General features: G+C 36.2%; 1 protein-coding gene across 1 annotated transcript in view; it reads left to right on the forward strand.

The window, feature by feature from the left end:
* LOC150097868 (rab-like protein 2A) overlaps positions 1-25,293 on the forward strand; it is a 105,426-nt gene extending 80,133 nt beyond the window's left edge. Inside the window, exons 7-8 of the mRNA XM_090406215.1 lie at positions 5,134-5,217; positions 24,827-25,293. Of these exons, the coding sequence (XP_090262341.1) occupies positions 5,134-5,217; positions 24,827-24,877 (135 nt within the window). The 3' untranslated portion in view covers positions 24,878-25,293. The remainder of the gene's footprint in view (positions 1-5,133; positions 5,218-24,826) is intronic.
* Positions 25,294-25,522: the final 229 nt, after the last annotated feature.

The following is a 25,522-nucleotide window of genomic DNA, read 5'->3' on the forward strand; positions in this document are numbered from 1 at the left end:
GTACTATCCTTTCCTCAATTTCCATACTTCTATAACCTGCATCCCATTCCTCCTGCACAAACTTCTCAATGACTCATTAGTAATCATGGTCCTTCTCAGTTCTGTCCTGTCATGACGAGGCAGCTGACTCGCAGTCTTTATTTTCTTACTCTTCATTTTGGCTTCTTTCCATAACTCTTTCATATCTTCTCTCATTTCATATTGCTCACCTGTTAAATTGTTTATGCCTGACTTAACAATCAACTCTTTCACTTCTCCTTTCTGAAAACTAGCAAACATATCTTATCTTTGTACCTCGGAAACATGCTTTCATGACTTTCTCATTAAGTGCATCTGTTTTAATCGAATTTCCATACAACACCTTTTTCTTACTCGCAGTTTCTTGCACTTTTATACTTTTCCCATTCAGTTTTTTTCCCCTTTCATTCTCCGTTCTGTACTACACACCAATCATTTTTCCATAACTTGAGCTCACATTCTGTCCTGTGAAGGATGCCATATAAACAAGCTATTTCACTCTTCTGACTATCACTTGTGAACAGTTTTATTTACACGTTAATATTAGTTAGTTTATTCTCCTGTTTTTGACGTGATTAACATTTCTTGCATTCACTCATGAAACATTTCCAATGCACACACTCTGCACTCATTTTGTACCACATACCATCATTCACTTTCGGCAATGAGTACATTGAACACACACTATATTGTACAAAACCATTGAATATCAAAATCTTGGCAGCCATTTTTCTCTTACACATCAATATCGTCAAGTAAAACCTTTTTAAACAATACTTGTAATAATATTCACAATTAAATGAAAACACTCAACTATACAGTCTAAAATAAGGAAAATACCACCAATAATGATTAGTAATATCATGAACATTTACCAAAAAATAGACATCTGAACAGTGTGCAATTTCTCTTATGCTGCTGCTGCTTCAAAGGGCAACACCTCTGTATGACATACAGTATTATTATTATTTATATGGATACTTTGTGGAGTCAAAAGACTCATCATGGGAGACCCACTCTATCCATTAATACAATACCTAGCATACATTTCCTTAAACCCGTTCACTGTTGGGGCACTCACAGACCTGACACCAACTTGGTCACTAGTCTCTGAATTCTCTCTACCACCTCCCAATCGCTAAGAAACACATGATCCAATTCTGCTGTCACCTTATTATAAAATTTGAATAAATTACTGAGGCAGAACCTACCTTTTACAAAACCGTGCTGTCTCTATAGAGTATCATATTCCTATCCACCCATTCCTGAATATTTCTTTTAACCAACTTTTCTAATACTTTAACTATTACTTCAGAGATACTAACTGGTCTGTAATTTGCTACTTCTGTCTTGGAGCCACTTTTATGTAATGGAACTATCTTCCAACTCCCTTGGAACCTTGCCAGAGCTGAGACTTTGATTAACTGCCACTTCATTTTCACATTCTCATAGCACATGAGTTGACATACTGTCCAGACCCACTTGCTGTATTCATAATGATATTTTTCAACATATTCTGAGTACCTCCAGTTCATCTACCTCTATGATCAATCTCTGTCACAGCAGTAGCTGAAAAGTCACCACCTGAATGATATACCTTTGCAAAATTATCATTACATAAGACCTCCAGGGAATTTTAAAGACTCATCGAGGGAGGGCACCTACTCTTCAACTCTCCACCAACTACAACTAACTGCAATTATACCAATGCCATCTATCACCTCCACTAGTATGGAGGCATATCACTTAGTGACTGAACTATTTTTTGCTTCCGTCACTTTCCTATCATCAGTACTGAGTAAAATTATCTTTCCATAATCATTTTTTCTTACTTGCTATATAGAGGAGAAATTTTGGATTTACTTTGACTTGCTTAACTATTTTCTCTCGAAATCTGATTTAGCCTTCCTTACCATACTAGTTACCCTTCTTGCTTGTGCTTTATACTGCTCATGGGCATGCTGATCACCTTGTTGTTTATATTCCTTTCATAATGCTTTTTTTTTTTTTTTTGCAGCTCCTGCTTTATATTGCTAGTCATTCTGTTTATCCTCCATATCCTGGGTATGCATTCTGATACTGCCTCACTGAAACCCTCCTTGACCTCTTCCCATGCACTATGACATTTATTCCGTATAGTTTCTTATGTCATGGCACTACTTCAAGTTGCCTCCTAAGTTTGTCATAATTACTAGCTTTGTAGTTCCACATAAACCCTTTCTTGACTGAAATTTTCATATGTTGAGCACCCTCCCAGGACAAGACTGCATGCTCACTTTCTCCGATCGAAGGTTGAGTTGCTACTGCAGTTATAAATATATCTTCTGATGCTATTATTAGATCTAACTCTCAAACCCATGCTTCCTTCCATCATATGCTGTTTTGCATAATTATTCCTCAGTAATTATATAAATTCTATTACCATTTTGCCATGTGTCCTTTTTCTCCTTTCAATCTATCTCCATAGTTGAAGTCTCACATGATAATTGCTCCACCTGCATCATTGTGCTAATCTGCTGATGAATTACATCCACATCTTCTTCTGGACCCCAGGTCTATAGCAGCTGCTAACAATATATTTTATCCTATTGGCTTCTAATTCACACCAGACTGCCTCGAATGAACCATTTCCATCAGTCTACAATCTTCCTTAACTTCTATTTTTTTGGTTGAAGTTCTTCAGCTATCATTAATAATACCTCTCTTCTTGCCCCATTTTTTCTATCTTTTCTGAAAATAGAATATTCATTACATTCTACCTGTAACTATATCATTCTCTGACAATCAGGTCTCACCAATATCAATAATTTTTGAAATTGAGCTGACCAATGCCAAAAACTCCCCTTCTTTATTTCTGATACTCCTGGCATTCATGTACATGCATTTCCACATCCCCCTGGGCCTACAGTTATCCTTACATAATGTCATTATCTGCCCATTTAGATTTGAAACCTGGGAAACTGCACCCAGTTCTTCACAATCATTCCTGCGCTCATACTTATCTATCCCAGTGGTGGCTAGACACATGTCTGATTGTTTCCTCTCTAAATTCTGCAGTTTCCCTGGTTTTGCACTTCCAAACTCTCACTGAACCACACTTTCTCCAAACATCCAACTCTTAAATCATTTAAGTGCAGTCCATCAGGTATATACAGGTCCTTATGTCCATCAAATTCACTTCACACTAGTGGCATTGCATTGCCTATTTTGATTGGATGTGCTGTTGTGGCTTATGCAACCTGCGCTACAAAATTCACATCAGTTTGACCATATGATTGCATTTTTATCGAGTTATGAAAGTTTTAAGAGTGCATCAGTGCTCATCTTAATTGGTCCAATACAAATAACTGTAGGATAACTTTGAATACTTTAATTTATCAGTTAATTGTAACCAAATCTGTGCAGAGTGGAGAACAATGTATTTGTTTTAAGATATGCTAGAAAATAATAATGAAGGAGAAAATAATAATGAAGGAGAATTTGGAAGAACAAGACGAGGCTTATCTTCTTTGACCAGAATACTGTTTCCCATTGTAAATTTGGGCAAAAATTTATCGAAAATTATATATATTAAAAACTTGTCTATATTATATATAAAAACTGGCCTACCACGTCGGTTCATACTTCATGCATGCAAAACTGATGAAACTCAGAAAACAAAAACAGCACCTCATGACAAATTACAATGTTTAATTGGATTGGTTGACGCAATAACAAATCACAGCCTCTAGATGCTATTGCCTCAGAACTCACCCTGCCTTGCCTTCTGAGCATTTAAAACTACTAGAAAGCTAAGAATTTGACCTGCTGTGCCATCTGTACAGCTTTTCAAAGGGCTCAAAGGTGTATGTATTTTGAATGCACACCTAGGCTATTAATGCGAATGTGATGCAATATTTACACATTGAAAAGTGTCCTCTTCATGAAGTATTACTATATTGTTTAATTTTAGGAATCATGTGAAGCCAGGAAACAATTAGGGGAGTCTTTAACGGGAATAAATGCAAAAATATAATATTGGTGATATTGCTATTTCGGTGGATGAGCACCGCTGGATTGGATTGCAGACCTTAATAAGGTATATATACCCTGTGGCAGATACCGATCAATGTTGTTATTATCATAAGCAATGATGGACTGTTTTTCCATTAGATGACATGCTGAATGGAGACAGGTACACAACCTTGAAAGAGAAGGCTCAGAACAGAAGAGAGTGGAAGGAAAGTTTCTGCTACTAAAAGAAGAACCTGCTCAACTGCAGAATACTCAAGAAGAAGAATACCTGTGGCAGACCAGAGAATGGTAATTGGCTAGTAGAGATCTTAGTGTATGTCCTGTGTGTGTGTGTGTGAACACACATAATTGAAATAAGTATTAGGATAACACTTGATTTGAGAAGTATCTAATTACACACAGAAAGTCTGCAAGCTTGAACATGAACTTAAGGATTTATAAAATCATATTAAATAAATTGCGCATATCTTTAATTAGTTTATTTTCTGCTTTAGTCCTGATCACTATAAATTAAAGATGCCAAGCAATTATATTCTTGGTTTAATCCTTTATCCAAGTGTAAGCAAACAAAGTTTGCATGTGAAGTAACTTCACGACAGCAACGTATATAGAGGCTAATGACTTCATATCACTTGCCTTAGTATCCCACAATGCAAAGCACACATCCTTAATGCTAAGCATTATGGGAAGGGCTACTACCTAGACTGGTTTCAACCTTTATTAAGGTCTCATCAGTGGGAACCAGACCCAGAAGTGATACCAAGGTTGAAGTAATGCAGAAGTCATATTTCTGTGTACATTTTTGGCTACTTGTATATGGAAATATGACTTTTGCAGGGAATGCCTTAATACTCAGTTCCACATAAAGTGCATATAATTATCGATTATTTGCACCTCTATCATTTTTAAATTTTTGTCCACATGTTAACAAATACTATTCTTAGTAGAATTTTTTTTTTTTTTTTTTGTTCCATACAGTTCACTTTTTATATTTGAATTTGTTTTTCTTGTAATAAGGAAATCTCATAACAGTTTTAACAAATGTTTTTAATTTTTATTTCTTGACAGTTTTTCTTTTCTTTTTTTTTAATCAATATGCAGGTTTTTAAAGAAGCTGTTAATAATGCTGTCCAGTATAAAAAAAACCCAACTGATTTTGTAGATGAAATTTTACAAGAGTTAGAGGTAAGATTTATTTTTATCATTTGTTTTCTTCCATTTTTTTAGGCATCTACTTTGAAATTGCAAAAAGCTTTAATAACCTAAAAATAGTTAGTGTAGACTTTTTTTTAAGCACATTTTAATAACAAAATGATCTTTGTTATTATAGTACACATTATCTGTAACAGACCACCAGAGGAAAAAAGAAACAGTCATTATAGTAAAGGCTCACTGTGGTGAAGTGTTAAGGGAAAATGGATCCTCTCAGTTGATTCTTAAGAATAAATACTAAATTGGCATTTTGTTGAAATAACTGATTTTTTATCTCTTCCTCGTTAAGCTTTCAATATGCCTCTTGAGATAACAATTTCTTGTTTCACTTCAGTGTACCATGAGCTTTTAGGAGGTTTCCCTCACGTATTTGTTGGTTGTTACACAATAGTTATATTAATAGTTAGTATTTTAAGCTTTGGATATATGTAAAGTTATTTTAATCAAAAATAAAATATGAACTTAGGGACTTTTTTATGTACCATCCAGTCATTTTCGACTTGGTGATCCTGTGAACAAAGGCTCTCCATCCCACTCGGCCTCTTGTCTTTTCTTTCAGTAATTGTAAGTTCAAGTTGGTAATTTAAAAAAAAAAATTTTTTTATGTTGTCCATCCAACTCTTTTGTGGTCTTCCTCTTCTCATTCCCTCAATCTTCCTCAGCATAACTGCCTTTTCCAATGATTCATCAGCTCACATAATATATCCAAAGTACATCTACTTCTGTTGAGTGATCATCTCTTCCAAGGAGCAGGTTCTCTTTATATTCTCTAAAACTTTCTTGGTCATTCTTGCAGTCCATGAGATTCTTAATAGTCTCCTCCACACCCATAATTCAAATGAATCAATTCTCTTTCTGTCTTTCTTCTTAATAATCCAGCTTTCACATCCATACGTCGCTACTGGAAATACCATTGCTTTGACAATTCTAACTTGCGTGGCCTTACTGACACCTCTGTTTCATGATTTTTTTCAGGTTTAACATCCCTTTTTTTCCCATGACTATCCTTCTTTTAATTTCATCTTCACATTTATTATCATTTCTGATTCTGAACCCCAGTAAATCATAACTTTCAATGATTTCTATTTTACCTTCCTGTAGTATAAGTTCATTTAAATTGCCAGAAGCTATCACTATTGTTCTGCCGATGTTTAAATTAAGCCTCGCTTTGTTATGTTCTGTCTTAACCTATAGAAACAACTACTCCAGATCTTCCTTTGTTTCTGCTATGAGGGTTGTATCATCTGCATATCTTAAATTATTTGCTTTCTGCCACCAGTCTTAATTCCAGCTGGAGTTTTGTCTAATTCAGTCATTCTCATAATATATTCACTATAAATATTAAAAAGGTAAGGTGACAGTATACAACCCTAACACACCCCTATTTCCACTTGAACAATGTTTTACCAAAGACTGTGTTTTTACTGAAGCTTCTTGGTTGTCATACAGCACTTATCAACAGAATTAGATGTTCAGGTATTCCTATTGATCTCATTACAATCCACAGTCTGTTGTGATGCACACAATCAAAAGATTTCTTATAATCAATAAAACAGATGAATACTTCCTTCTGAAATTCTCTTGTTCTTTCCATAATCCATCTCATGTTTGCTATTTGATCTCTAGTTCCTCTATCTCTCCTAAAGTTGTTATGCATTTCTCTATTCACATATGGCTCCAACCTTTGTTGGATCACTTTCAGAATAACTTTACTTGCATGTGAAATTAAAGGGATGATTCTATAATGACTTCAAGCAGGGTCTATCATCAGATTTGCAATTGTTTGCTGATGATGCAAAAATAGGCAGGGCAATCAGGGATGCTACTGATATTCAGCAATTACAATTTCCAGCAAAGACAGATTTCCAGTCTATTCAAATGATTTGAATAGACTGGAAATCTGGGCAAACGAAAATGGCTGTCAGTTTAATATTAGTAAGTGTAAAGTTATGCACTTTGGCATGATTAGAGATCCAGCATATTATATTTGCAGGGTTATGCTACAAGAAACTGAAGAGGCAAGGGATCTTGGTGTATTGGTGGATAAGAATTTAAAGTTCAAAGGTCACATACCAAAAGTTGCAAATACAACTCAGAGGATAATTGTGATATTGAAACAAACCTTGATATGCAAGGATAAGGAAGTAATTTTGCCTCTTTATAAGGCTTTGGTAAGACCACACTTGGATTACTGTGCACAGATTTGGTCTCCTGGGTTTCAAGGGGATAAAGAAGCTGTGGAAAGGATGCAAAGAAGAGTTATGAAGATTATATCCAGATTATGGGATTTAGATTATGAGGACAGGTTGCGAGTATGTGGACTGCAGACTCTGGTTAACAGGAGAAAGAGGGGGGGGGGTGATATGATAGCGGTCTATAAACTTTTGAATGGGTATTATAGCATTTCAAATAATGAAATTTTTCGTTATATTGAAGGTCGTTAGAGAACATGGGGGGCATCCATGGAAGTTAAAGTTGTTCTCAGTCAAGAAAAGGGTAAGAGCTAGGTTTTTCTCCCAGAGAGCAGTGCGTGAGTGGAATAATTTGTCCTTAGGGTAGTGAGTACAACTAGTGTAAATGAATTTAAAGGAAGGTATGATAGCTGGGTTGGGTAATTTACAGCCTCCCTTGATGAGTCCTTGACTCTCCAGATGTCTCAGAAAATAATATTAATAATTTTCACAATCCCTGGGATTTGGGTTTTTTTTTTTGGAATTGGGATGAATACCAAAATGAAAGCCAGTATATTTTCTTCCACACCTGTTGACAAATTCCACTCAATATATTACTACTTATTCCCCAGCTGCTCTCAATAATTCCACTGATATGCCATCAGCTTCAGGAGCTATTCCTTTGGCAGCTGTTCCATTGCTGATATCACTTCACTTTTCATTACCTTAGGTTCCTCAACAAATTCTCTCCTTTCAAATTTTCCTTCAATATTATATCTTTCTTGTACAAATTATATCTACATACTCTTTTCATCTTTTTTTTACTACTTCTTCCATTAGACATTTACCTGAATTACTTTTTTACAATTCCTAATCTAGGGATAAACTTCTCTATAACATCATTTATTTTTTTTAAACAGATTTCTTGTTCTACACATAATATTACTTTTTTTTCAGTATCCCTTGCACTTTTTGTTTAGATATTTTTCTTTCTTTCCTGGCCTGTTGGACATTTGTACACAGTCATCTAACCATTTCTTTGTTTCCCTGAAGTTTAATTTTTCTCTTTCCTCTGCTATTTGAATAGCTTCTTCTGACAACCATTTACAATCTTTCTTTCTTGTTGCTTTTGAGTCTTCTTTGCTGCTTCTATGACTGACATTTTGTTTCTTCCCATAGTTCTTCTAATTCTTTTCCTGTCTTCTCTAAACTTTTTAATTTCTTTCTAGCTTCTACTTTAAATGCTTCATTTATAGGATTTAAATCAAATCTGATACTGTCTTTTTGTTTTCTTCATAATCCTTAATTTCATTTTAACTTCAGCTATCAATAATTCATTATCTGTCCTACATTCTGCACCAGGTAGTGTTTTTGCTGCTTTTCATCCTCTTCATTCTGCTGGCAACGACATAATCTATCTGATTTCTGTATTCACCATTAGGTGAAGTCCATGTGTGTAATATTTTTGTATGTTGTTGAAAGCAAATGTTTGCAATAAAGCAACTGTTCTCAACACAAAACTCCAACATCCTTTCTCCTACTTCATTCCTTTCATTCTTTTAAGGTTACATGGTGGTCAACATTCATAGTGAAGAATTTATGGAGGCACAACACATGGGTTAGAATAATTACTTTACTTATCATTAGGAAAGTAACATTTGCCATTTCGTCCTCTCTATTGTGAGGTCGTCATCAGGAAAACATACATATTGTATAGGATATAAGCTACATGACACTACACTATACAAAAGTAAGATCAGTCTAAATGTTTGTTAATCACCTAGCCCAACCTCTGGTGAAAAAAGAAAAAAAAATTACATCAAACAATTTCTAAAGTCCTCTCATATTAAGATTTTCTTCTGTTTGGGGTTGTTCTGGATGCTATATGGGTTAAAGATGGATTCTCCAAATTCTTAAAATAATTACTCCATCATTCTTGTTCAGATTTGGATGATGTTTCAGCATTTCACAGGCTTCTTTGAATTTTCTTTCAAACCAGGCTTTGCTGTGGTGTAGGGACTTGGTGCCTTTTCGGTCAATTCTGTGAAATGTTTGGAGTATGTGATCTAACAGGCCTGTTTTACCATAGTGCAAGTATTTAATGTGGCATTGTGGCATTTGTGTTCATCTTTTCTGATTGGGATGGTGCATCCTGTTTCTCCTATGTACAGGTACATTGAATTTTGTAAACCCCTGGATGGGCAAAGGTATGGAAGAGGATCTTTGGAAGAGCTAAGGAGATTTCTTAATTTTGTAGGGGGTTTGAAGGTTGTCTTAATATTTTGTTTAAGTAGTGTTCTAATTGTTCCAAAATGTCCCTAATGTATAGTATGGCTAAATACAATATTCGAAGTTCGTAATCTCAAAATTATCAAGAGGGTAAAGGTGAGAGAACGAGAGAGAGAGAGAGGGGAAATGTAACTGCTGGTAATGACATTAGTTCATGTTTAAATGCTGATTTTTTAAACTTGCATTTTGTGTAATGAGGGTTGCTTAAGAGTCAAAGCCTCCACACCACTTATAAGTAATGTAGATAACTGACCGCAGCTTCTGACCTAATGTCCATTCCTCACTTTCACGTACTGTGCATCATTAGTACAAGGCTCCTACTATTCTTGTTCAGAGAACTAGAATGAATAGTGAAAAATCAGCTACTGGAACAAACTCAAACTTAGTATCTATAAGAAGAACAAATTTAACATCAGAAGAATTGATGGTGGGAACCATCAGTGTAAGAAGTATTAATGGAAAGGAAATTGAACTTGCAGAACTGGCAAAGTACCACCTGGATGTAATTGGCATTACTGAGACGAAGACAGGTGAAGACAAAAACAAATGAAATATTGCTAAATAATTTGTATAGGATGTTACAGTCACACAATAACAATTAATGAAAGGAAGGAGTAGTAATAACATTCAACACCAAACATGAAGATAAACATCTTGATTGGAAGGCAGTTTCAAGTTGAATGATGTGGGCAAACTTCAAATGAGAAAATTTAATTGAAACCTATTTGTGCCTATAGTCCCATAGAAGGTTCTCCTAACGAAAAAGTCGAATTTCTTGAATCAGAGCAGATAGCTAACATAAAAAAAAAAAGATGGAAAAAGTGATCCTTGTTGGAGAACTAAACATCAGAGTATGAAATGAATCTCACCAGGTATGTAGAAAGGTTTGGGAGAAAATTCAGAGAAAAATAGCAAGTAGCAAATAATGGCAAGTATCTGCTTGATTTCTGCTCAGATTCACAATGTTCCAATATAAAGATATGCACAATTATCTGTTGAGAGAAGACACACAAAATAAGAAAAGACTCATTAATTATGACATTGTTGTTAATGATATCTTCATGCTAGTTCAGGATACAGGAATGTATGGAATATGAGAAACTGGAAGAAATCCTCACTTAGTTTTAAGTAGTATAAAAAAATATTGTATTTAAGAAAATTTTAAAATGAAGTTGAGCAGCTTTTACAGGCAAACTGTAGACTCAATACAAATATCATCATCACCAATTTCCTGATATGTATCCCCAAGGGGTGTTCAGGCTGCTATGACAACTATATGATTAAATTTACTTTATCTCCTATCCACAATTTTCCTCCAAATTAGTGTATTACTTGTAAACACTTCAATATTGTCACATCTAACAGTTTGTTCTTCTAAGGCACTTCTGACTGAATCAACCCACCCAGACCTTGGTCTTCCTCTGTGTCTCTTTCTTGCTATCTTGGCATCAAACACTTATTTAAGTTAAGGGATATTACATCCCATATAGTTTCTTAGCCGAATAAGAAACTCAAAGAGTTTCATGCCGAATATAGTAAAAACTATATATATATATAAAGTTCGGCGATTCCAAGCGTAAGCAAATACCTGGATACTGCAGCACTGATCCCAAAGGGTAGTGCAAGCTGGGGCAACTCGTGGTAGAGGTGGAGCGAGCTCCGATCACTATTCTTGATATTTGCCCATAATGTGAACTTAGCTCCTAGGAACTGTATTTTTGTTCACATTATGAGAGAAGGTCACTACCCAGACCGGTTTCGACCTTTATTGAGGTCTCATCAGTGAGTAGCCAGACCTAGTTAATATCAAGTTTGTAGCGAACAGAACTTGTACCCCTACTACGAGTATTGCCGTGAGGTGCTCTAATAAATTATTAGATATGTGAAGAGCCAAAGGCTTCAATTCGGCGACATATAACTTGTTTAAGTTAAGGGATATTACACTCCATATAGTTTCTTAGATGAATATAGTATCATCATCATCATCAAATTCCTGCCATGTACCCTCAAGAGGTGTACAGGATATGACAGTACTACATGAAAAAATTACATCATTACTAACTTCCTATCTACAATTTTCCTCCAAATCAGTCTGTTACTTGTCAAGACTACAACATTATCAGATCTTATATTTCTATCGTCTAAGGCACTTTGTACCGTATCAATCCACCTATATCTTGGTCTTCCTCTGGGTCGTTTTCCTGCCAACCTGGCAGAGAACACTTGTTTTGCTAATCTTTCCTCTCCCATTCTATTTAAGTGACCATACCATCTGAGATTAGTTCTGCTAACGCATTCTTGGATGCTGACAATGTCAAGTTCTTTCTAATATCCTCATTTTTAATATGATATTGCCAATGATGCCATCTGTTCACGCCTCTAATCTTTCTCAGGACTCTCATATCTACGGTCTCTAGTCTTTGGTCAAGTGTTTTACTTCTGACCCAGCTCTCAGATCCATAAGTTAAAATTGGTTTGAACACAGTCTTGTATACAGCTAATTTAGTGTTCCGACTAATTTCTTTCTTATTCCATATGAATTTATTCAATTGACTTCCCACGATACCAGATTTGCTGATTCTGTTGTCTATTTCTATATTTAGTTTACCATCTTCAGTAAAAATTGTGCCTAAGTAGCTGAAATATTTTACTTGTTCCACAGGTTCTCCATTCACAACACAGTTGACATTTTCAATGATTCTGCCTATTTTCATTGCCTTTGTCTTTTTATTGCTGACCTTCATACCATATCTATTACAACAGCTATTCAATTTAGTCAGAGAATCTTGCAGACTTGTAGCTGATTTATTTAGAAGTATAACATCATCCGCATAAAGCAAAGAGCTGACATTAACATCTCCAATTTTGATATCAGGTTTAATACCACATTCCTTCATAATGTGATCCATATAGATAATGAATAACAGAGGGGATAATGTACATCCTTGTCTCACACCAGATTTAACATTAAACCATCTTCCTGTACTTCCTTCAATTCTTAACTGCTGACTCACAACTCAAATAAAGACTAAGTATTGCTTGATATAATGCCCCATTGACACCATATAACTGCAGCGTATTGAATAGCTTCTCTCTTGGCACCTTGTCATATGCCTTTTCCAAATCGACAAAACTTAAATACAGATCTTTGTTATATTCCCATGCTTTCTCGACTATTTGTCGTAAAGTGAAGATCTGATCCTGACAGCCTCTATTTGGCCTGAATCTAGCTTGTTCTTCACCAAGCTTTTCTTCCACAATTCTTCTCAACCGTTTCTCAAGTATACTTGCATAGATCTTGCCAGGAACACTCAGTAGGGAAATACCTCTGTAATTCTCACATTCAGTTTTATTTCCCTTTTTATATATGGGTACTATGAGAGCTCTACTCCAATCATCGGGAATTCGTCCCTCTGTCCAGGCTTTCTGAACTATGCAGTGCAGCCACTGTAAGACTCTTATACCACCATACTTCAGCATTTCTGGTCGAATATCATCTACTCCTGCTGCCTTTCCACATTTCAAGCCTTTGATGGCTTTTTCTACTTCAAGTATGGATATGTATTCCTGACTGCATGCCTGGTCAGTGTTTTTTATCACTATGCTGTCATCACTGCTTGTTTCATTTAGCAGTTTTTCAAAGTAATTACTCCATACTTCAAGGATATCTTTTTCTCCTGTTTTCATTTCACCTTTATCATCTCTAATTCCTTTTACAGCACTCTTTCCTCCATTCCTAAGCTTCTTCAACAACCTCCAGAATATTTTGCCACCTTCTTGATATTTATTTTCTATATTCTTGCCAAAGTCCTCCCATGACTTTTGTTTAGCTAGTTTTACACACTGTTTAGCTTTCTTACATTTGTCTCTGTATTCTGTAAGAGTAAAAGCTGAAACTTTTGATATGCTTTCTTCTTTTCCTTCACTGCCTCTTTAACTTTCTGTGTCCAGCAGGGAGTTCTGATTTTTTTATCCTTGCACACAACCTCACCACATGCCTCTCTGGCAGAATCAATCAATGTTTCCTTCAGAGTTTGCCACTGAATCTCCAAGGTTTGATTCCTGTTCTCAAACTCTTTCATTTTCTTTTCAACAATATTTCTGTATTTTAGTCCACAGTTCACATCTGAGAGCTGCTCAACTTTTATTCGCTTTAAAACTTTCTTACATGTTATTCTTTTCAATATGAAATTCAATTTTATCCTGCTCAAGACTAAATAGTGATCACTTCCAATTTCAAATCCTCTGTACACTCTGGTGTCCTGCACCAGGGAGAAAACATCACTATCAACAATAACATAGTCAATGAGACTTTTCTTGTTCCTAGCCTCTTCTCTCCATGTGAATTTGTGCACATTTTTATGTTGGAACATGGTGTTAGTAATAACCAGTCCATGTCCTGAGCAGAAATCCAACAGATATTTGCCATTATTATTAGCTTTGCTCTTTTCTCCAAATTTTCCCAAAATATTTTTGTATGTCTCACAGTCATTTCCTACTCTACTATTTAGATCCCCAACAAGGACCAACTTTTCCTTTTTCATTGTGTCAGTTGCTTTTTCTAAAGCCTCAAAAAATTCCTCCACTTCTACCTTAGTAGAACCTTCTGTGGGACCATAGGCACAAATAAGTCTCATTGTCCAGTTCCCCATTCTTATATTTGCCCACATTACTCTACTTGAGACTGACTGCCATTCAAGAAGATTAGCCTCGTATTTTGTGTTGAATACTATGGCTTCTCCTTCTTTTCCTTAATTGTCATTGCCTGAATATAACATTTTGTATTTATTGTTCAGAAAGATCTCACCAGTTTTGGTCTTTTTTGTTTCAGTCACCCCTATTATGTCGATCTGGTACTTATCTAATTCCTCAGCTAGCTCCATTTCTTTGCCATTCAGGCTTCTTACATTGATAGTACCGATCTTTAACTCTGGTGATGTTGAGTTGGGGTTTGTTTTCAGATTTGTTCCAGTAGCTGACTTTTCGCTGTTCGCCCTGGTTCCCTGGCGAAAACAACGGGGGCCTTGTTTAACCGGGCAACGCCCCAGCCGGCATGAAATTTTGTCATGTTGTACCATCATTTTTTTATTTGGGTTTAACCAATAAGAATACAATTTGGTCGGCTAAATCCCAAATTGCCAGCCCATCCTCGTTCGTTCAGTATCAAAGTAGATACCCAACAGGGTGCACCACGAGAAGGTGAGGATTGGACATTAGATCAGAAGCCCTGGTCGGTTCTCCGCATTCCTTTAAAGGCTATGTGGAGGTCTCCTCTCAGTTATACAGCTTTGACCCTTAAGCACCCCCCGAATATAGTAAAAACTATATATATATAAAGTTCGGCGATTCCAAGTGTAAGCAAATACCTGGATACTGCAGCACTGATCCCAAAGGGTAGTGCAAGCTGGGGCACTCAGTAGACCTCAATAAAGGTCGAAACCGGTCTGGGTAGTGATCTTCTCTCATAATGTGAACAAAAATACAGTTCCTAGGAGCTAAGTTCACATTATGGGCAAATATCAAGAATAGTGATTGGAGCTCGCTTCACCTCTACCACGAGTTGCCCCAGCTTGCACTACCCTTTGGGATCAGTGCTGCAGTATCCAGGTATTTGCTTACGCTTGGAATCGCCGAACTTTATATATATATATAGTTTTTACTATATTCGGCATGAAACTCTTTGAGTTTCTTATTCGGCTAAGAAACTATATGGGATGTAATATCCCTTAACTTAAACAAGTTATATGTCGCCGAATTGAAGCCTTTGGCTCTTCACATATCTAATCAAACACTTATTTTGCAGACCTTTCCTCACCAGTACTATTTAAGTGACTATACTAGCTGTGCTTACACATCCTTGAAAGCTAACAGTGTCAATTTCCTTTATATATCTTTATTTTTAATATGATTCTGAAATTGATGCCATCTGTTCACTCCCCTAATTTTTCTCAGAATCCTCATATCTGTGGTTTCTAGTCTTTGATCAAGTGCATTATTTCTAGCCTAACTCTGAGATCCATAACTTAAAACTTTTTTGAACACTGTCTTGTATACTGCTAGTTTGGTGTTTTGGCTAATTTCTCTATTATTCCATATAAATTTATTGCTGGCTACTAGCTTTGCTTATTCTATTGTCTATTTCTGGATTTAACTTGCCATCTTCACTAAAAACTGTGCCTAAATAGCTGAAATATTTTACTTGTTCTAAGGTGCTTCATTCAGAATGCTGTTGATGTATTCCATATTTCTGGTCTTTTTAGTGCTGATTTTCATGCCAAATTTGTTATTGCTGTTATTCAATTTATTTAGAGAATCCTGGAGACTTGCACTAGATAGCAGAGAATTACGTTTGACATCTTCAATTCTAATCTTCTTCTTTCACTCTGCCTTATCCCATGTTAAACGGGGTCGGTGCACGAATCTTTAACCTTCCTCTTCCAAGTTCTCCGGTCCAGAGCATCCTTTGGACTCCATCCTTTTTCCCTAAGATCCTCTGTCATCTTATCCCTCCACCTGAGCTTGGGCCTGCCTCTTTTCCTCCTTCCCTCCAACTCCATATACTCCACTCATTTACCAACATACTCCTCATCCTTCCTCTCAACATGTACAAACCACCTCAGCCTACTTTCTTGTATCTTCTTGCCAATTGGTCCCACCTTAACCGTCCCTCTGATGTAGTCATTCCTTATCCTGTCCTTCTTTGTCACACCACTCATCCATCTCAACATCCGCATCTCCGCTACCTCCATCTTCCTCTCCTGTGCCTTGGTTATAGGCCACGTCTCTGCACCATGGAGCATCACCGGCCTCACCACCATCTTATAGAGCTTTCCTTTCCTCTTACACTCACTCTCTTGTCGCACAGGACCCCGCTCATCTTTCTCCAATTCATCCAACCGCATGTTATTCGGTGCTGTATTTCCTCATCCAGGTCACCATTCCTCTCAACGACCGACCCAAGGTACTTGAATTTCTTCCCTGAAATTAGCCTTTCACCCTGGAGTCGTATGACGATATCCTCGTCACTCCCCGTTGACATATATTCAGTCTTCGCCCAGTTAATTCTCATGCCACTCTCCTCCAATGCCTTTCTCCACTCTTCCAGGGTATTTTCAAGCTTCTCTCGGGATGATTCGCATAGAACAATGTCATCGGCAAACGGCATGCTCCATGGTGCCTCCTTCTTGACATCCTCCACTAGTACATCCATGACCAGGTGTCAAAGAGGTAGGGGCTCAGAGCTGACCCTTGGTTTAGCCCTACGACAATAGGGAACCCTTCTGTCATGCCGACACTAGACCTGACCCGAGTTTCTGTTCCCTCATACATCTCCTTTACCAACCTCACGTACTTCTCCGACACCCCCTTCTTCCTCATACCTCCTGCCTGGCCACTCTGTCGTATGCCTTTTCCAGGTCTATAAACACCATGTGCAGATTCACTCACATCTCTCTATATTTCTCCATCAATCGCCTTAGCGCAAATATTGCATCCGTTGTCCCTCTTCCTGGCGTAAATCCAAACTGCTCCTCACCAATTTTCGTTTCCTGCCGTAACCTTGCTTCAATTACTCTTTCCCATATTTTTAATGTGTGTGACATCAGCTTGATTCCTCTATAGTTGCCACAGTCTTGAACATCTCCTCTTCCTTTGTAGATTGGGACGAGAATACTTTTCCTCCATTCCTCTGTCATCTTTTCCTGTTGGGCTATTTTACACATCAGATCCCATAACATATCCATGCCCTCACTTCCCCAGGTATCTGCTCACTGCTCCCACAGCCTTTCCATTTTTTCTCAGTACCCAAACCACTTCCTCTCTACTTATTCTTGCACCGGTCTCTCATTTATCTCTCCATCTTCGCACCTCTCTCTTGGATTCTCCTCGTTTAGTAGTTTTTGGAAATATTCTTTCCATCTTCTTCTGATTTTGTCCTCGTCTTGTAATACTACTCCTGAGGCATCCTTTATCTGCTTGACTGATGTTATGTCTTTTGAGGCCTTATCTCTGGCTTTCGCTATTCTCAACAACTGAGCTTCGCCACCGTTTCTCTCTAGTTCTTCATAAACCTCATCAACTGTCCTCGCTTTCGCCCTTGCCACAGCTCTCTTTGCATTTTTCTTTGCTAATCTATATGCCTCCTTGTCGGCTCTAGTTCCAGTCATGTCCCATTTTTTCTTTGCCTCTTTCTTTTCCTTGATCTCCAACTGCACCTCCTCATTCCACCACCATGCCTCCTTATCCTCAGGTGGTCCCTTTCCTGATGTTATACTAAGCACCTCTTCTCCAATTTTTCCAAAATTCCGACTATTAACATCCCACCATTCTTCCTCATCTTCAATTCTAATATCAGGCCTATTTCCATTTTTTTTCATAATGTGTATCCTTGTCTTATCCCAGATTTTATATCAAACCATCTTCCTGTATTTCCTTCAGTTCTAACTGCTGACTGACAACTTAAACATAGACTGTGTATTGCTCTCTATAATATTCTATTCACCCCATATAATTCTAGTGTTTTGAAAAGCTTTTCTCTGGGTAACTTGTCATATGCCTTTTCCAGATCTACAAAACTTAAGTACAGATCCATGTCCTATTCCCATGATTTCTCACTATTTGTCTTAAAGTTAAAATCTGATCTTGACAACCTCTATTTGGCCTGAACCCAATTTGTTCTTCTCCAAGCTTCTCTTCCACAATCTTTCTCAACCTCTTTTCAAGTATGCTAACATAAATCTTATCTGGAATACTTAGTAGAGAAATTCTTCTGTAATTCTTACATTGTTTTATTCCCTTTTTTTATAGATGGGAACTATGAGAGTTATACTTCAATCATTGGGAATTCAACCTTCTGATCAGACCCACTGCATAATTATTATATTTATTGTATTATTATATATTATTGTATTTTAGCACTTCTGGTGGAATATCATCTCCTTCAGCTTTTCCACATTTCAGGTTTTTGATGACGTTTTTCTACCTGAAGTATTGATATGTACTCCTGTTTTCAGTCATCTTGAATATTTTATACTATTCTGTCACGAAACGCTTTGTTTAACAGTCTTTCAAAGTAATTACTCCAGACATCTATCCCTATGTTCAGTTTTCATGTAACCTGATCATCTTTGATTCCTTTTACAGTATTTCTAAGATTGTCAGTAGCCTCCAGCACATTTTGCCACCTTACTGATATTTATCTTCTATATTTTTGCCAAAGTCTTCCCATGACATTTCAAGCTGCTTTTACATAGTTTAATTACCTTATGTTTTTTTTTTCCTCTGTATTCATTTAGGTCATCTGCTAATTTATTTCCTAGGAATGTTTGGTATGCTTACTTCTTTTCTAGGATTGCTTCTTTAACTTTTTGTCTCCACCAAAATATTATTTTTTTATTTTTGCAGACAACTTCATCACATGTCTCCCTAGCTGAATCAGTTTTTTTTTTTTCTTTTTTTTTTTTTTTTTTTTTTTTTTTTTTCCCCAGAGTATGCTACTTAGATCCTAAGGTTTGGATCTTGGAACTGTTTTTGAATTATTTCATTTTCCCCTCAGTAATGTTTGAATCATTAGAACAGGCTGCTAACATAAAGAAAATGGAAAAAGTGGTCCTTGTTGGAGATCTAAACAGCAGAATAAGAAATAAATTGCATCACTCAAATTAGAATGTTCTGTGAAAATTTGCAGAAAAGGGCAAAGCTAATAATAATGGTGAAAAAAAAAAAAAAGGATAGGCATGAAACTCATAGATTTCGATCTCTGAGTTTCATATTCGGTTTTAAAATAATGAGGGATTTATTATCTCCTTAACTTAATAATGGCGAGTATTTGTTGGATTTCTGATCAGGAGATGGACTAGTCATTACTAACACCCTGTTCCAACATAACAATGTTCGTGTGAAATGAAGTACAATCTGAAAGGAGGGGGGGAAAATCTGATTCCTATTGTTTCTGAATGGCCCAATTAGTTTTCTGTTTTCTTAATTTATGAACAAGTAACTGAAATAATTCCTTAGTGAAATGTAGGCCTTCATCTCTGACCACTATCCATCTCTTGGTTTTATAGGTGTGAAAGTAGTTCATCATAAAAATATAAAATAATTAGCATATCTTAAGTAAAAAAACATCATTTTTACAATCAGTTACACTTCATCCTGCAACAAATAGTTTGAATGGACCATTGGCAGAAAATCTTGTCTCTTATTAAATGGCAGTAAAGTGTTCTACTAGCTCATCAAGGCCATAGGTTAGAGCAATGCTATCATCTCTCTCTCTCCCCCCCCCCTCTCAAAGAATAGGTTACCATCTTATCATCAGTCTTCTCCAACTCATCCAAGCCAAATCACTAGAAAGACTCCAGCAAAACCCTTAATAGCTTAGATACCAACAGGTCTGGTTCAGATAATTTGCACTTCACAATAAACATTCATTTTGTTATAAATAGCATCTGAACTGCCTTTAAGCAATCCCAATTAAGTTTATCCCATCCCCAAAAAAACGGAGGTAAAAGTTAGTTATGAAAATATTGTCTCATTCAGTTCTCTCAGAAACAACAGAGAACATCATCATCATTGAACTTCATTGCTTGAAGGCTCACTAATTAGCATTCATTAATGAATATTGCCACTCTGCTCAGTAGCATACCTAGCTAATCTTAGCATACCTTTGGATCTATGCCATCGAAAGATTTAGAAGAGACACTTGTAGTTGCTCTTGATTTTTCAAGAGAATTGGATCAGGTCCAGTTGGATTTCCATTTGGTTTGCTAGCTTTCTTCCTAGTCTTTTGCTACTTCTCATAGTGGATCGGCTCTTTTTTTATTTCTCCATCAGTGCAGGAGTACTACAGAGGTCTATACTTTTGCTCTCACTCCTGTGTATTAATAATATTCTCTCACTATTCTCAAATCCTACCTCTTAGTTTTGCTTTTGATATTACACTCCATTTCTCTTTATTTGACAAACCTTATAGTCTTCAGATGATCTCAACTTAATCTTCCTGATCTGTCCTTGAACTGGAATGCTAAAGACCAATCTCTGTCATTCTCTTAAGTTTAAGATAATCTAATAACTTCATTGCTACCAAAAAAGTAGTCCTATGTTATTTATCTTAAGATCTCACTTTACTTTTCCTTGGACAATATTCATATTCCCAGTCAGGATTAGATTTCTCTTTTTGTGCTGACTTACACCCTAGCCTTTTCTGACACAAACTCATTACAAAGATTAACAGTCTGGTATTAAACATAGAACTAAGCTTAATTAACATAGAAGTAAGCTTATTTTACATAACTTGCCACACTTGTATGTTTTAAATGCTAATAATTATTCAAAGTCTGCAATCATAATTAGGATACAGTTTGATGGTTTGAATTATATTATTTTCATTTTTTTCCCAATATAGCACTAAAATTTTCATTTATAGTAACTATAAGAAATGGTTTACCAGGAAAACAATTTCAGTTTTGTATGTTAAAACAATTCAGTTTATGATATCTGTGCAATGCTATGCCACTGTTATTCCCCTTGTGATGTTATTTGTAACTTTGTTTCTGTAATCATTATTATTATAGCTTATTATTATTATGCAGCACTTAACAGTACTGCAATAATAATGTCAATCATAAAGAATCGAAAAAAGATTTTTTTATACTCAGCTCTCACCGTAATGAATTTATATAGTCCAAAGGAAGAGTTAATGAGTGGTTTTGCTGTAAGCAAATTTCATTTAGCATAGCATTTCTGTTATATACAGTAGCAAACAAATTAATCTGAACAAGCCAAGGTTTTGGTTTGGTTTTTATTTCAGTTCAGTCATTTTGGTTTACTATTTTCAGTTTTAGTTTACTATTTTGGTTGAGTGCTGTGTGTTTTAACTGTCTCTGATGTTTCTTTATAGTGTAAACAAGTTGACATTCGTAGTGTTTTATTCATTTTGTGTTGCTATAAAATGGATTCATCTCCAAGAAAGCATTCAAAAATATGCAGTCTTTCTCAGCACACATCCATGACTCAAAGACAAGTTGCCAATGAGTGTGGTGTTGGTTTGGATACTGTTAATGCAATTTTAAAGGGGTTTAGGAAGTCAGATAACTTTTCTCCTGACAGAAGAGGAAAATGTGGGCAAAAAAAAGGAAAACTACACTTACTCAAGATCGTTTACTAGTTAGTAAAAGTAAAATGAATCCAAGATTTGTTTGTTGTAGACTTAAATAGAGACTTGGCAGCTAGTATGATTAATGGTTCTGACATGACAGTCGAAGATGGTTGGAAGCTGCGAGGACTTCCCATAAACAAAAAAGAAGCAACTGTTGATGAAGGCTATGCAGAAAAAGAGATTCCACTTGGCAAAAGTGTACAAGAATGGTCTGTTGAGAAGTGGAAGAAGGTCATATTCTCAGATGAGAGCTATTTCTTTGTCTAAGGCAAGAGAGAGAGCACCCTCTGTTCACAAATCAGTGGCCAAGAAGACTTCCCCTGCCCCCACCTTCAACAAGCTCCTAAACATCCAGCTAAAAATATATTCATTGTTTTACACATGATGGTCCAGAATCACCCTTGTGCCTGTTGACGTATGATGAAAAGTGACCAGTACATAAAAATATTGGAGAAAAGAGTGGTCCCACAGGATCTCACTCCATACCACACTTCAAAAAAAAAAAAAAAAAAAAGTGTGAGTTCCTCAAAAATCACAACATCCAATTGCTTCAGTGGTCAGGTAACACTCCTGCCATTAACCCAATAGAAAATGTGTGGGCCATAGTGAAAAAGAGATTTAGAAATTTAAATTGTGATACAAAGGATAACTTAATATAATCCATTAGAAAAGTATGGTTTTGAGATGCAGAAATAAGAAAAATGTGCTCTGCATTGGTAGAGTTCATGCCTAAGCGAATTAATGAACTTATTAGGAACAGAAGAACACATATAAATTGTTAGGCAAAATTGGAGTTTAATTTTTGTACTTATTTTCTTGTGAAGTTAACATTTTTCTTTCAAATGTGTGTTCGGATTAATTTGTTTGCTAGTAGTTTGTTATAGTGGAGTTGAGATGTCATATTTTCTTTTCATATAAGGTATCCTAAGACTCACTATGTATTTTGGTGAAATAGGGTAAATTTCAAATAAAGTATTCATGACATGATTACATGTATATTTTTTTTGCAAAACAAGTATTGAAAGTGTGAATTTCTCTACTTATTTTCTTGTGAAGTTAAAATTTTTCTTTAAAATGTGTGCTTGTATTAATTTTGCTACTAATTTGTTATAATGAGAGAATTGGATCTATGCATGTACAGAGGAAGAATTGGATATTCAAGAACGGCACAAAAAATCATTAAGTCATCCTCTGAGTATTAGAAATTACTGGTTAGAAATGCATCCTGCAAATTGAACATACTAAAAGCAACAATGTATAGAATCTAGCACTCAGCTCCTGAAGCCTTACTACATTCAAATGCTACACAATTTGCATGAAGAAGAATATCCAAGATGAGCAGCAATGTGTGTGCACGATTCTGTTAATTGTTTTGGATATGCTTAATCTGCAGAGCATTCCCAACAAATAATTTCTGATGCTCTTTGAAGACTTAGTAAACAGATTCACTGCTCTCTCATGCTTTTCTTGGGCATCCAGATCTTTCTCATCATTTATAGATTTTTCTTTTTAAATGTATTCATAATTTAAATACTTGTATTTTATATAAAAATTTACATACACTATCTGATCAAAAGTATCCAGACACCCCTCTAATTTGTAAACTGATGTCTAGATGTCACTACTACCTCACTTACTGATATAAAATGAAGCACAGAGCTGTGTATTGTTCGGTGATAAGAAGTACGAGCGGAATGGGTAGGTCAAGGGAGCTCAGTGACTTCAAACGTGGACTAATTATTGGTTGCCACATCAGTAATAAATCTGTCGGAGACATTTCAACTCTCCTCAAGTTGCCCGAGTCAACAGTTGGTAACAAATGATCGTGAAGTGAAAATGTGAAGGCACAACAAAATCATATCCGGTAGGCTGTGTTTAATGACAGACAGTGACCGTCAAGCATTGAAGAAGGTGGTTTGCAGAAATCGCCAAACATAGAGTGAAACAATCACCCGGGAGTTCTGCAGTACTACTAACTGTCCAGCCAGCACCGTGACTGTGTCAAGAGTTAAGAGGAATGGGGTTCCATGGTTGAGCAGCTGCCCAAAACCAAACATTTCTCCTGTGAACGCTAAGTGCCGCTTGAAGTGGTGTAAAGAGTGACGTCACTGGACAACTGGAAATGTGTGGAGTGATGAATCATGCTTTACCATGTGGCGGTCCTGTGTGTGTGTGGGGGGGGGGTCAGTCTGAGTGTGGCGAATGCCTGGAGAACGATTTCTGCAAGCGTGTGTAGTGCCAACAGTGAAATTTGGAGGATGAAGCATTACAGTGTGTATATGTGTGTGTATGAGGGTGTTTTTCATGGAATGGACTTAGCCTTCTCGTAACACTACATGGAAATCTAAATGCAGAAGGGTACAAGGACATTTTGACCCTTCTAAGGTAGAAGATCAATTCAGTGATGACTATTGTCTGTATCAGCATGACAGTGCTACCTGCCATAAAGCAAGGTCTGCGAGGGAATGGTATGTGGACAATAACGTTCCAGAAATGGACTGGCCAGCTCAGAGCCCTGACCTGAATCCCATAACCTTTGGAATAAATTAGAACGCCGACTTTGCTCCAGACCCCAGTGATATCACAAACTGCTCTGGCTACAGCTCTTCAGGAAGAATGGGTTCCCATTCCTCCAGAGACGTTCTGACACCTGGTAGAAAGTCCCCCCTAGCAGAGTTAGAGCTGTCATAGAAGCAAAGGGTGAACCCACCCCATATTAATGTCCCCCAGTGGAAAGTGTGTCACAGGGAAAGTCTGATTTCAGTTTTGAGTTTGTGTCTGGATACTTTTGATCACATAGTGTATATAATCATGTCATTAAGAGATTTGTTAATGCCTACCCTCTTTCAAAGTACACAGTGATTTTGGGATACCCTGTATTTCAAATTTTGGTTATAGGTGAGTTTTCAGTTGATTTTTTTTTAATATAAAATTATTAAATTCTTTTTTTAATTAATTGCTTTTACAGTTTTTTGATGGTGGTGAGTTTGAAGACGAAGACAGCCATCCAAGTAACTAAACATGGTGGCTGAGGAGGTGAACAGTGCCTTGCAATGCTGCACTTAATACTTTGTGATACACTTCTGTGATTTTTTATTGTGTGTGTGTGTGTGTGTGTGTGTGTGTGAGAGAGAGAGAGAGAGAGAGAAATAAAAAAAAATTAAAAAGGGACCACATATGTTCATGTATCTCACTACTTTAAACAATTCTGGATTTAATGTTCAAAAATTGCCTCTTGCCTGAACTTTTCTGTATATAATATTTTTTTCTTCTATGAAATAAATAAAAAAAAATATTTTTAGTATTATCATTGTATAAATATACCCATCAGATATTGAAAAATGTAAATGTCTTTTGTCAGTTATTTTATTTTATTTTATTTGTAAAATAAAAAAAAGTCTTAGTTGAAAATTAATAAATGGTCATTTTGTGTGAGTGTGTGTCTGAAGCTGAATGCTTCCAAAATCTTTGAAAATTTATACTTCATGAATTTAATAAAATGGCAATTTTTTTTTTAAAAAAAATAAAGAATGCACAGGTTTAGCTTGTTCTGAAACTATGTCAATGAAACATTAATAACACAATTTTTGTGTTACAATTGCAAAGATTAAATAAATTTTTATTATCACTCTACAGACCTCAGTATGCAGGTTATGAAAAACAA

The sequence above is a fragment of the Typopeltis vanoorti genome, chromosome 16 (genome assembly GCF_054136105.1).
Source record: "Typopeltis vanoorti isolate ZY-2024b chromosome 16, IOZ_Tvanoo_1.0, whole genome shotgun sequence".
In the NCBI taxonomy this organism is placed as follows: Eukaryota; Metazoa; Arthropoda; class Arachnida; order Uropygi; family Thelyphonidae; genus Typopeltis; species Typopeltis vanoorti.